The following is a 13,953-nucleotide window of genomic DNA, read 5'->3' as shown; positions in this document are numbered from 1 at the left end:
CGAGTGCCCATGCTGACCTCTCCCTGTCTACCTCCGAAAGCGCCATATCTGATGAAAGGAAGCTATATCTGATGAATTAACATTTTCTTTCCCATCATATGTGCATGCGCATCACTTACCTAGGGACCAGATGGCACTATGGATGTACTATGAAAGAAGCAAAATATCTGAGATAATGGCATTCTGGGGCAATGTTGGAAAACCATGGGTCCTGCCATTTATGTGGATGTTGCTTGGAAACTTACCACATATAGCTAAATGATACTGCAGATTATTGCAATGGTTTTCTATAATGGCAATGACCTCTTTCAGCAGGATAATGATAATGATCAGACTTTTAAACCATACAGATATAAAGGGTCTACACATGGACAGTGTATGCAAAGGGGTATTATAGCAAATTATGCACAAATGCATTTAATGTAAATTTTATGTACTTTCTTTGTGGACCAGTGACCAGCAAAAATGGGAGCATGTCTTATTTTGATCCGATCAATGGATTAAAGTCACTTGGTCAAGAGAATGGGTCAGTGTAAAAAAACAGAAAAGCTCTTGGATGCCAACTGTGTGTCATCTGAATGTGTTTCATTCCTCCTGAGTAGTTGATAGCAGAAGTTGTGATTTTTTTTTAAATGAGAAAAATGGATTGTGATTACTGTAAAATGGACCGAAAATAAATTCCGCCCACTGGAAATCAAAATAAATTATTCTTTTTAATTGTAAGAGGGAAAAAAACTGGTACGTAAGAGTTGCGAAACTGCAATTTTTGCTTTAATTTTTTCTATATTTATTTCAGTTAAGCATGGGGATGAATAAAAAAGACAATAGTAGTAGCAGTGTTTCCTGTATACTTTTCCTTCTTTTTTTGTATCTACTCTTGAAAAAAATCTACATCTAAAACCGCAACAAAATTGTACTCTTCATACTGTAATCTCTTCCTGCATCTGTATATTGAAAAAGATCTGAGGCACATTATTACTTAGTGTTTGTCTTCTACCATGATATTCTAAATGCTAATCTACAACCACCTGATTTATTTACATGCTATTAAATCTATATCCATGGTTTTTGGTGATATTCTTGCTTTCTATCACTAGCGTCCTCTGTCAATTATCAAAAATAATACATGGTAAGAATTAGTTAATAAACGAAAGTATTTTAATCCAATGTTTACAAGAAAATTACATGAATACAATTTACTGTACAATATAACTCATCTAGAAATAGAAAATATATTTTGTTTGCAATCAGAATTTCAAAAGGCTAGAGTTAGAAATATTATTTCTATTTTGTATCTTAGTGATGAAGAATTTGCCGACATACAAGTTTCTTCAATAGATCTTTCAATTTCCAGAGCAGAGCAAACCTTGAGATCCACAATGTAAGTATATCCTCTTTGGTTATTCTTGCCAAAACAAATTAGTTATATACTGTAGATTTTTCATTTTCATTTTTCTTGAAAAAAAGGGTTCACATTTTTGCGTTATATGAAACCCAAGAAAGACATTACAAATCTGAATCAGTTTTATACAAATGTCGCATTAGACTACTTGGGCACAATGCTGTAGCATGGGAGAGGGAACACAGAGTGATTGCCCAGCTTGCAAAATTGTTAGGGTTACAAAAAAATTTTTTAAAGTAGCATTTGTGTTACTAGGACCAAAGATCTGTGCTAGTACACATGTCCTTTGCATCTGGCTAGGTGACCCAGATCTTTCGGACTCCAAACTATCATGGGTCTTTAATAGTAATAGTCTTTTCCATATTGAAAGGGAACTTTGATGTGGAAAGAGGTGATACAATCACAATATTATATTGCATGTATTCAAGATACATAGTTACTGAACCAAGACAACCAAAGGCTAAACCATAAAACTATTCATATAATACTGCAAGCCAATGTGCCCTCTAAAAAATTCAGGGTGGCAATATGTGTTAAACACACAACAGGCTTAAAGATTATATCCTTACTGTGTGACACTCGGGGGAGGTTTTTAATAGTGTTCTGTTATATAATAATATAATAGTGTTCTATTACTAATAACTAGTGTTGAGCGATACTTTCCGATATCGGAAAGTATCGGTATCGGAAAGTATCGGCCGATACCGTCAAAATATCGGATCCAATCCGATACCGATACCCGATCCCAATGCAAGTCAATGGGACGAAAATATCGGAATTAAAATAAACCCTTTATAAACTTGTAGGTTCATTCTACATGAAGGAAAACAACTAAGAATAATGTAGGATGTATTGGGGGACGTGGCGGAGATATTAAAGGGACAGAGGTTTAGCCCAATGTAATAGAATAGCAGGATTTTTAATTTTTTTTTATGAAGTTCGGCGTTAGAAAGAATTTGACTATGTTATTTTTTTTTTTTTTTATGTCAGATATTGATGTTTCACTACTTCCACGCCCTTCACCTTCTTTTTTACTTCTCCCACGCTTTCTTCTTAATTATCCTCATCATCAGCTTCTTTGACATCAACTTCTTCACCTTATTCATCTTCTTCTTCATCTTCTACCTATTATTTTTTGGGTTACATTGTTCATATTCTTTTTATTTTACTATTATCTTCATCATATTCAACTTCTTCATCATATTCTTATTTGTGACAGGCATTCCCGTAGTTGTTATCTATAAAAGTTTGAAGATTACACCTTCCGTTCTGCCTGTCACAAACCAGTTACATTTGTCCGCGTTCAGTTTGGCCTGCAGCATCAGGCTTTATCCAGGGGCACCACGAGGAGGAACGGACTCACCCCCATACACTGCTTAGTCTTCTTCTGCTTATAATTTACATAATATTTTTTTGCTCTGATATTTTGTGTTATGCTTAATGTCCTTCTGCTCTTTGTTCTGCAGCCTCTTGTTCTTCTGCTTCTCGGTCTTCCAGGTCGTCGTCGTCTCCAGGGTCGTCGTCTCCGGGGTCGTCGTCATCGGGGTGGTCTCCGGGGTCGTCGTCATCGGGGTGGTCTTCAGGGTCATCGTCTCCAGGGTCGTCGTCATCACGGTGGTTGTCGTCTCTGGTGTCGTCGTCATCTTAGGGGTGTTCTTCCGGGTCATCGTGTTTAGTCTCTTGAACTTGGAAATGTAGCAGAAGGTACAAGAAGGCTGAGAAAATGCCGAGAACCAGCTGATGGAACTGGAACTCGGATGGCTACCCGAAGGTCCAAGAGCCAATGGAACTACCGAGGACCAGCTGACGTTACTGGAACCCGGTTACTAAGCAGGAGGTACCCGTGCCTGAAAGCACTACCAAGGACCACCTGACGTTGGTGGAACTCGGATACCCAGAGGGAGGCACCTAAGCCAAAGGCTCTGCCCGGAACCAGCTGACGGTACTGGAACCAGGATGGGGAGCAGAAGGTACAAGAGCAAAAGACACTGCCGAGAACCAGCTGACGGTGCTGGAACCCGGATGGGTAGCCGAAGGTCCAAGAGCCAATGGAACTACCGAGGACCAGCTGACGTTACTGGAACCCGGTTACTAAGCAGGAGGTACCCGTGCCTGAAAGCACTACCAAGGACCACCTGACGTTGGTGGAACTCGGATACCCAGAGGGAGGCACCTAAGCCAAAGGCTCTGCCCGGAACCAGCTGACGGTACTGGAACCAGGATGGGGAGCAGAAGGTACAAGAGCAAGTGTCTGCGTGGCTTTTGCAGGACACGTTGCCGGCTGCACAGCAGGGGAACAGCTGGCGGTGCTGGACCCCACTGACACATTGGCGAGGTGTTTGGCTCTGTGCAGCCAGCACTTCCGGACAGCAACGAGCGGTGTTGTAGCCCGGGCTCTGCAGGGGGAGCAGAGTGTAGGCCGAAGCCTACTTGAACCAATTTCAAAGGTAACCTTTAACCCCCCCTCAGGGGTTACAAAGTAGAAGAGCCACAGCTTATGCAGCAGTAGTGCTGCACAAGTCAAAGGTTGCTCTTTTAATTTCGCTCCTTGCACACGCTGAATGAAACACGTATAACATTTAGCCCTTTATACAGTCAAACTGTGTAATGGAGGCGAGAGTTCCCTTTGTAATGAGACGCAGCACAGGTGTCAAGAATCCCACCTTGGTGCTGGGTGCAGCCTCCCGAGCGTTGTTATTTGCTGTACAGGAGTCTGCGCTGTCGTGTTATCCCCTGGCCTAGCGCCGTTAGCGCTGCCCATGTTCTGGCATCATGTAATGTCGGCCGGTGCGGTTCGCGATGACCATGAATCCCAGCCCCGCAGTGTCTTAACATTGTTAAAACACTGCGGGGCTGGGATTCAGGGCCTGGCGCAGCACATATGTTCGCCTCTCACACTCGGGTCCTTACACCCGCTTCAGACTGTGCGGCGTCATCTGATCCCTTATCGCATGCCACGGCCATGAAGCCGCACAGTCCGAAGAAGGCGGAAGGAGAGGAGGGACAGGCGAACTGATGCACTGATCCTGCCCATCAATCACACCCTCGCAGTCCCAATAAATAAGACACCGAGGGGCGTTGTGTGGGTCAGGGCGGCCGCAGAGGCGCAGGCAGCCAAACAATGATGCCAGAAGACGGGCAGCGCTACCAAGGGGGTTGCAGCGTGTCATTACAAAGGAAAGTCACACCACCGGGACGGTTAAATGGTCACACAGAGGACACATTGCGGACGTGTTTTCAGTTCCACATGTGCGAGGAGAATACGTTTCTGAGCCACCTTGCACACATGCAGCATTACCGCTGTACAAGGTGGCTGGATAACGTAAAAACGCCTGGGGGAGGGGGGACAGGTTCCCTTCAATTTCAGTTCTTGTGTCTGCGTGGCTTTTGCAGGACACGTTGCCGGCTGCACAGCAGGGGAACAGCTGGCGGTGCTGGACCCCACTGACACATTGGCTGGTGTTTTTCTCTGTGCAGCTAGCACATCTGGGCAAAAACTGGCGGTGTGTTAGAGCCCAGGGACAGCAGGAGGAGGAGCAGGAGGAGGAGGAGCAGGGGGAGGGGAGTGTAGGCCGAAGCCTGCACAGGCGGCAGCTTTGGGTGTGTTGTGTCTGCGTGGCTTTTGCAGGACACGTTGCCGGCTACACAGCAGGGGAACAGCTGGCGGTGCTGGACCCCACTGACACATTGGCGAGGTGTTTGGCTCTGTGCAGCCAGCACTTCCGGACAGCAACTAGCGTTGTTGGAGCCCGGGCTCTGCAGGTGGAGCAGAGTGTAGGCCGAAGCCTAATTGAACCGATTTCAAAAGTCACCTTTAACCCCCCCTCAGGGGTTACAAAGTAGAAGAGCCACAGCTTATGCAGCAGTAGTGCTGCACAAGTCAAAGGTTGCTCTTTTAATTTCGCTCCTTGCACACGCTGAATGAAACACGTATAACATTTAGCCCTTTATACAGTCAAACTGTGTAATGGAGGCGAGAGTTCCCTTTGTAATGAGACGCAGCACAGGTGTCAAGAATCCCACCTTGGTGCTGGGTGCAGCCTCCCGAGCGTTGTTATTTGCTGTACAGGAGTCTGCGCTGTCGTGTTATCCCCTGGCCTAGCGCCGTTAGCGCTGCCCATGTTCTGGCATCATGTAATGTCGGCCGGTGCGGTTCGCGATGACCATGAATCCCAGCCCCGCAGTGTCTTAACATTGTTAAAACACTGCGGGGCTGGGATTCAGGGCCTGGCGCAGCACATATGTTCGCCTCTCACACTCGGGTCCTTACACCCGCTTCAGACTGTGCGGCGTCATCTGATCCCTTATCGCATGCCACGGCCATGAAGCCGCACAGTCCGAAGAAGGCGGAAGGAGAGGAGGGACAGGCGAACTGATGCACTGATCCTGCCCATCAATCACACCCTCGCAGTCCCAATAAATAAGACACCGAGGGGCGTTGTGTGGGTCAGGGCGGCCGCAGAGGCGCAGGCAGCCAAACAATGATGCCAGAAGACGGGCAGCGCTACCAAGGGGGTTGCAGCGTGTCATTACAAAGGAAAGTCACACCACCGGGACGGTTAAATGGTCACACAGAGGACACATTGCGGACGTGTTTTCAGTTCCACATGTGCGAGGAGAATACGTTTCTGAGCCACCTTGCACACATGCAGCATTACCGCTGTACAAGGTGGCTGGATAACGTAAAAACGCCTGGGGGAGGGGGGACAGGTTCCCTTCAATTTCAGTTCTTGTGTCTGCGTGGCTTTTGCAGGACACGTTGCCGGCTGCACAGCAGGGGAACAGCTGGCGGTGCTGGACCCCACTGACACATTGGCTGGTGTTTTTCTCTGTGCAGCTAGCACATCTGGGCAAAAACTGGCGGTGTGTTAGAGCCCAGGGACAGCAGGAGGAGGAGCAGGAGGAGGAGGAGCAGGGGGAGGGGAGTGTAGGCCGAAGCCTGCACAGGCGGCAGCTTTGGGTGTGTTGTGTCTGCGTGGCTTTTGCAGGACACGTTGCCGGCTACACAGCAGGGGAACAGCTGGCGGTGCTGGACCCCACTGACACATTGGCGAGGTGTTTGGCTCTGTGCAGCCAGCACTTCCGGACAGCAACTAGCGTTGTTGGAGCCCGGGCTCTGCAGGTGGAGCAGAGTGTAGGCCGAAGCCTAATTGAACCGATTTCAAAAGTCACCTTTAACCCCCCCTCAGGGGTTACAAAGTAGAAGAGCCACAGCTTATGCAGCAGTAGTGCTGCACAAGTCAAAGGTTGCTCTTTTAATTTCGCTCCTTGCACACGCTGAATGAAACACGTATAACATTTAGCCCTTTATACAGTCAAACTGTGTAATGGAGGCGAGAGTTCCCTTTGTAATGAGACGCAGCACAGGTGTCAAGAATCCCACCTTGGTGCTGGGTGCAGCCTCCCGAGCGTTGTTATTTGCTGTACAGGAGTCTGCGCTGTCGTGTTATCCCCTGGCCTAGCGCCGTTAGCGCTGCCCATGTTCTGGCATCATGTAATGTCGGCCGGTGCGGTTCGCGATGACCATGAATCCCAGCCCCGCAGTGTCTTAACATTGTTAAAACACTGCGGGGCTGGGATTCAGGGCCTGGCGCAGCACATATGTTCGCCTCTCACACTCGGGTCCTTACACCCGCTTCAGACTGTGCGGCGTCATCTGATCCCTTATCGCATGCCACGGCCATGAAGCCGCACAGTCCGAAGAAGGCGGAAGGAGAGGAGGGACAGGCGAACTGATGCACTGATCCTGCCCATCAATCACACCCTCGCAGTCCCAATAAATAAGACACCGAGGGGCGTTGTGCGGGTCAGGGCGGCCGCAGAGGCGCAGCCAGCCAAACAATGATGCCAGAAGACGGGCAGCGCTACCAAGGGGGTTGCAGCGTGTCATTACAAAGGAAAGTCACACCACCGGGACGGTTAAATGGTCACACAGAGGACACATTGCGGACGTGTTTTCAGTTCCACATGTGCGAGGAGAATACGTTTCTGAGCCACCTTGCACACATGCAGCATTACCGCTGTACAAGGTGGCTGGATAACGTAAAAACGCCTGGGGGAGGGGGGACAGGTTCCCTTCAATTTCAGTTCTTGTGTCTGCGTGGCTTTTGCAGGACACGTTGCCGGCTGCACAGCAGGGGAACAGCTGGCGGTGCTGGACCCCACTGACACATTGGCTGGTGTTTTTCTCTGTGCAGCTAGCACATCTGGGCCCCAACTGGCGGTGTGTTAGAGCCCAGGGACAGCAGGAGGAGGAGCAGGAGGAGGAGGAGCAGGGGGAGGGGAGTGTAGGCCGAAGCCTGCACTGGCGGCAGCTTTGGGTGTGTTGTGTCTGCGTGGCTTTTGCAGGACACGTTGCCGGCTACACAGCAGGGGAACAGCTGGCGGTGCTGGACCCCCCTGACACATTGGCGAGGTGTTTGGCTCTGTGCAGCCAGCACTTCCGGACAGCAACTAGCGTTGTTGGAGCCCGGGCTCTGCAGGTGGAGCAGAGTGTAGGCCGAAACCTAATTGAACCGATTTCAAAAGTCACCTTTAACCCCCCCTCAGGGGTTAGAAAGTAGAAGAGCCACAGCTTATGCAGCAGTAGTGCTGCACAAGTCAAAGGTTGCTCTTTTAATTTCGCTCCTTGCACACGCTGAATGAAACACGTATAACATTTAGCCCTTTATACAGTCAAACTGTGTAATGGAGGCGAGAGTTCCCTTTGTAATGAGACGCAGCACAGGTGTCAAGAATCCCACCTTGGTGCTGGGTGCAGCCTCCCGAGCGTTGTTATTTGCTGTACAGGAGTCTGCGCTGTCGTGTTATCCCCTGGCCTAGCGCCGTTAGCGCTGCCCATGTTCTGGCATCATGTAATGTCGGCCGGTGCGGTTCGCGATGACCATGAATCCCAGCCCCGCAGTGTCTTAACATTGTTAAAACACTGCGGGGCTGGGATTCAGGGCCTGGCGCAGCACATATGTTCGCCTCTCACACTCGGGTCCTTACACCCGCTTCAGACTGTGCGGCGTCATCTGATCCCTTATCGCATGCCACGGCCATGAAGCCGCACAGTCCGAAGAAGGCGGAAGGAGAGGAGGGACAGGCGAACTGATGCACTGATCCTGCCCATCAATCACACCCTCGCAGTCCCAATAAATAAGACACCGAGGGGCGTTGTGCGGGTCAGGGCGGCCGCAGAGGCGCAGCCAGCCAAACAATGATGCCAGAAGACGGGCAGCGCTACCAAGGGGGTTGCAGCGTGTCATTACAAAGGAAAGTCACACCACCGGGACGGTTAAATGGTCACACAGAGGACACATTGCGGACGTGTTTTCAGTTCCACATGTGCGAGGAGAATACGTTTCTGAGCCACCTTGCACACATGCAGCATTACCGCTGTACAAGGTGGCTGGATAACGTAAAAACGCCTGGGGGAGGGGGGACAGGTTCCCTTCAATTTCAGTTCTTGTGTCTGCGTGGCTTTTGCAGGACACGTTGCCGGCTGCACAGCAGGGGAACAGCTGGCGGTGCTGGACCCCACTGACACATTGGCTGGTGTTTTTCTCTGTGCAGCTAGCACATCTGGGCAAAAACTGGCGGTGTGTTAGAGCCCAGGGACAGCAGGAGGAGGAGCAGGAGGAGGAGGAGCAGGGGGAGGGGAGTGTAGGCCGAAGCCTGCACAGGCGGCAGCTTTGGGTGTGTTGTGTCTGCGTGGCTTTTGCAGGACACGTTGCCGGCTACACAGCAGGGGAACAGCTGGCGGTGCTGGACCCCACTGACACATTGGCGAGGTGTTTGGCTCTGTGCAGCCAGCACTTCCGGACAGCAACTAGCGTTGTTGGAGCCCGGGCTCTGCAGGTGGAGCAGAGTGTAGGCCGAAGCCTAATTGAACCGATTTCAAAAGTCACCTTTAACCCCCCCTCAGGGGTTACAAAGTAGAAGAGCCACAGCTTATGCAGCAGCAGTGCTGCGCAAGTCAAAGGTTGCTCTTGTAATTTTTCTCCTTGCACACGCTGAATGGAACACGTATAACATTCAGCCCTTTATACAGTCAAACTGTGTAATGGAGGCGAGAGTTCCCTTTGTAATGAGACGCAGCACAGGTGTCAAGAATCCCACCTTGGTGCTGGGTGCAGCCTCCCGAGCGTTGTTATTTGCTGTACAGGAGTCTGCGCTGTCGTGTTATCCCCTGGCCTAGCGCCGTTAGCGCTGCCCATCTTCTGGCATCATGTAATGTCGGCCGGTGCGGTTCGCGATGCCCATGAATCCCAGCCCCGCAGTGTCTTAACATTGTTAAAACACTGCGGGGCTGGGATTCAGGGCCTGGCGCAGCACATATGTTGGCCTCTCACACTCGGGTCCTTACACCCGCTTCAGACTGTGCGGCGTCATCTGATCCCTTATCGCATGCCACGGCCATGAAGCCGCACAGTCCGAAGAAGGCGGAAGGAGAGGAGGGACAGGCGAACTGATGCACTGATCCTGCCCATCAATCACACCCTCGCAGTCCCAATAAATAAGACACCGAGGGGCGTTGTGTGGGTCAGGGCGGCCGCAGAAGCGCAGCCAGCCAAACAATGATGCCAGAAGACGGGCAGCGTTACCAAGGAGCTTGTTGCGTGTGTCAATACAAAGTCAAATCACACCTGAGGGACGTTTTAATGGTCACAGAGGACACATTTTAGACGTGTTCACTTCAACATGGGCAAGGAGAATAAGTTTCTGAGCCACCTTGAACACATGCAGCATTACTGCTGTTCAAGGTAGCTGTAAAACATAGAAACACCTGGGGGAGGGGGGACAGGTTCCCTTCAATTTCAGTTCTTGTGTCTGCGTGGCGGTCGCAGGACACGTTGCCGGCTACACAGCAGGGGAACAGCTGGCGGTGCTGGACCCCACTGACACATTGGCTGGTGTTTTTCTCTGTGCAGCTAGCACATCTGGGCAAAAACTGGCGGTGTTAGAGCCCAGGGTCAGCAGGAGGAGCAGGGGGAGCGGAGTGTAGGCCGAAGCCTGCACTCGAGCAAGTTGAAAGGAAACCTTTAACCCCCCCCCCCCCAGGCGTTTGTAGCTGAAAGGGCCATTGTGTACAGCACTAATGCTGGAAAAGGTAAACTTAGCTCTTTTAATTATGGTCCTTGTACATGCGGAACCTAACATTTATGAAATGTGTCCCCACACAGCGTTAAACCGTCCGGTAGGTGGAACTTTCCTTTGTCGTGTGACGCAGCACAGCCATCATTTTTACCCCCTTGTCGCCGTTCGCCCCCTCCTCAGCGTTGTTTGAATCTGTCCCGGAGCCTGCGCTGTTAGGTTAGCCCATGGCTATGCACACATGTTGCGCTGCCCGTCTTCTGACCTCATTTGGTGTCAGGCTGGCTGCGCCTGTGCGGGTGCGTTGGCCGAGATCCCGCCTCGCAGTGTCGTCTCATGTAATCCCACCGCGGGCCTGTGATCCGTGCCCGTGCGCAGTGCATATCCTCTCCTCTCACTCCCCTCCCTACGGCTTTTTCAGACTGTGCGGTGTCACGGCCGTGGCATGCTATTAGGGACCAGCTGACATCGCACAGTCTGAAGAAGCCGTAGGGAGGGGAGTGAGAGGAGAGGATATGCACTGCGCACGGGCACGGATCACAGGCCCGCGGTGGGATTACATTAGACGACACTGCGAGGCGGGATCTCGGCCAGCGCACCCGCACAGGCGCAGCCAGCCTGACACCAAATGAGGTCAGAAGACGGGCAGCGCAACATGTGTGCATGGCCAAGGGCTAACCTAACAGCGCAGGCTCCGGGACAGATTCAAACAACGCTGAGGAGGGGGCGCACGGCGCCAAGGGGGTAAAAATGATGGCTGTGCTGCGTCACACGACAAAGGAAAGTTCCACCTACCGGACGGTGTAACGCTGTGTGGGGACACATTTCATAAGTGTTTGGTTCAGCATGTGCAAGGAGCATCACGAAAAGAGGCACTTTTTCCCTTTGCATCATCATTACTGCTGCACAAGGTGGCTCCTTCAGTAACAAACGCCTGGGGGGGGGGGGGGGGGGTCAGGTTCCCTTACATTTAACTTGTTGTGTCTGCGTGGCGGTCGCAGTACACGTTGCCGTATACACAGCAGGGGAACAGCTGGCGGTGCTGAACCCCACTAACACATTGGCGAGGTGTTTGGCTCTGTGCGTACAGCACTTCTGGACGGCAACTAGCGGTGTTGGAGCCCAGGGACACGTGGAGGAGGAGGAGGTTGGAGGAGGTAGGAGGAGGTAGGAGGGATTGCCACACACACAGCAGGGGAACAGCTGACGTTACTGAACCCCAATAACAGAGGAGGGACTGTTGACTGTGCGTACAGCACTTCTGGACGGCAACTGGCGGTGTTGGAGCCCAGGGACAGGTGGAGGAGGAGGAGGTTGGAGGAGGTAGGAGGGATTGCCACACACACAGCAGGGGAACAGCTGACGTTACTGAACCCCAATAACAGAGGAGCGACTGTTGACTGTGCGTACAGCACTTCTGGACGGCAACTGGCGGTGTTGGAGCCCAGGGACAGGTGGAGGAGGAGGAGGTTGGAGGAGGTAGGAGGGATTGCCACACACACAGCAGGGGAACAGCTGACGTTACTGAACCCCAATAACAGAGGAGGGACTGTTGACTGTGCGTACAGCACTTCTGGACGGCAACTGGCGGTGTTGGAGCCCAGGGACAGGTGGAGGAGGAGGAGGTTGGAGGAGGTAGGAGGGATTGCCACACACACAGCAGGGGAACAGCTGACGTTACTGAACCCCAATAACAGAGGAGCGACTGTTGACTGTGCGTACAGCACTTCTGGACGGCAACTGGCGGTGTTGGAGCCCAGGGACAGGTGGAGGAGGAGGAGGTTGGAGGAGGTAGGAGGGATTGCCACACACACAGCAGGGGAACAGCTGACGTTACTGAACCCCAATAACAGAGGAGGGACTGTTGACTGTGCGTACAGCACTTCTGGACGGCAACTGGCGGTGTTGGAGCCCAGGGACAGGTGGAGGAGGAGGAGGTTGGAGGAGGTAGGAGGGATTGCCACACACACAGCAGGGGAACAGCTGACGTTACTGAACCCCAATAACAGAGGAGCGACTGTTGACTGTGCGTACAGCACTTCTGGACGGCAACTGGCGGTGTTGGAGCCCAGGGACAGGTGGAGGAGGAGGAGGTTGGAGGAGGTAGGAGGGATTGCCACACACACAGCAGGGGAACAGCTGACGTTACTGAACCCCAATAACAGAGGAGGGACTGTTGACTGTGCGTACAGCACTTCTGGACGGCAACTGGCGGTGTTGGAGCCCAGGGACACGTGGAGGAGGAGGAGGTTGGAGGAGGTAGGAGGAGGTAGGAGGGATTGCCACACACACAGCAGGGGAACAGCTGACGTTACTGAACCCCAATAACAGAGGAGGGACTGTTGACTGTGCGTACAGCACTTCTGGACGGCAACTGGCGGTGTTGGAGCCCAGGGACAGGTGGAGGAGGAGGAGGTTGGAGGAGGTAGGAGGGATTGCCACACACACAGCAGGGGAACAGCTGACGTTACTGAACCCCAATAACAGAGGAGCGACTGTTGACTGTGCGTACAGCACTTCTGGACGGCAACTGGCGGTGTTGGAGCCCAGGGACAGGTGGAGGAGGAGGAGGTTGGAGGAGGTAGGAGGAGGTAGGAGGGATTGCCACACACACAGCAGGGGAACAGCTGACGTTACTGAACCCCAATAACAGAGGAGGGACTGTTGACTGTGCGTACAGCACTTCTGGACGGCAACTGGCGGTGTTGGAGCCCAGGGACAGGTGGAGGAGGAGGAGGTTGGAGGAGGTAGGAGGGATTGCCACACACACAGCAGGGGAACAGCTGACGTTACTGAACCCCAATAACAGAGGAGGGACTGTTGACTGTGCGTACAGCACTTCTGGACGGCAACTGGCGGTGTTGGAGCCCAGGGACAGGTGGAGGAGGAGGAGGTTGGAGGAGGTAGGAGGAGGTAGGAGGGATTGCCACACACACAGCAGGGGAACAGCTGACGTTACTGAACCCCAATAACAGAGGAGGGACTGTTGACTGTGCGTACAGCACTTCTGGACGGCAACTGGCGGTGTTGGAGCCCAGGGACAGGTGGAGGAGGAGGAGGTTGGAGGAGGTAGGAGGGATTGCCACACACACAGCAGGGGAACAGCTGACGTTACTGAACCCCAATAACAGAGGAGCGACTGTTGACTGTGCGTACAGCACTTCTGGACGGCAACTGGCGGTGTTGGAGCCCAGGGACAGGTGGAGGAGGAGGAGGTTGGAGGAGGTAGGAGGAGGTAGGAGGGATTGCCACACACACAGCAGGGGAACAGCTGACGTTACTGAACCCCAATAACAGAGGAGGGACTGTTGACTGTGCGTACAGCACTTCTGGACGGCAACTGGCGGTGTTGGAGCCCAGGGACAGGTGGAGGAGGAGGAGGTTGGAGGAGGTAGGAGGGATTGCCACACACACAGCAGGGGAACAGCTGACGTTACTGAACCCCAATAACAGAGGAGCGACTGTTGACTGTG

General features: G+C 52.1%; 1 protein-coding gene and 1 long non-coding RNA gene across 3 annotated transcripts in view; one reads left to right on the top strand and one right to left on the bottom strand.

The window, feature by feature from the left end:
* MYOM3 (myomesin 3) overlaps positions 1-13,953 on the top strand; it is a 224,977-nt gene that overhangs the window by 3,521 nt on the left and 207,503 nt on the right. For both annotated transcript variants that reach the window (XM_077296109.1, XM_077296108.1), the window contains exon 2: positions 1,301-1,381. In XM_077296109.1, the coding sequence (XP_077152224.1) occupies positions 1,301-1,381 (81 nt within the window). The remainder of the gene's footprint in view (positions 1-1,300; positions 1,382-13,953) is intronic.
* The window catches only part of LOC143816118 (uncharacterized), a 336,272-nt gene that overhangs the window by 265,197 nt on the left and 57,122 nt on the right, over positions 1-13,953 (bottom strand). The gene's annotated exons all lie outside the window — the stretch shown is intronic.

This window comes from Ranitomeya variabilis, chromosome 3 (genome assembly GCF_051348905.1).
Source record: "Ranitomeya variabilis isolate aRanVar5 chromosome 3, aRanVar5.hap1, whole genome shotgun sequence".
In the NCBI taxonomy this organism is placed as follows: Eukaryota; Metazoa; Chordata; class Amphibia; order Anura; family Dendrobatidae; genus Ranitomeya; species Ranitomeya variabilis.
The sequence above is the reverse complement of the archived record's forward strand: the minus strand, read 5'-3'. Positions and strand labels throughout refer to the sequence as shown.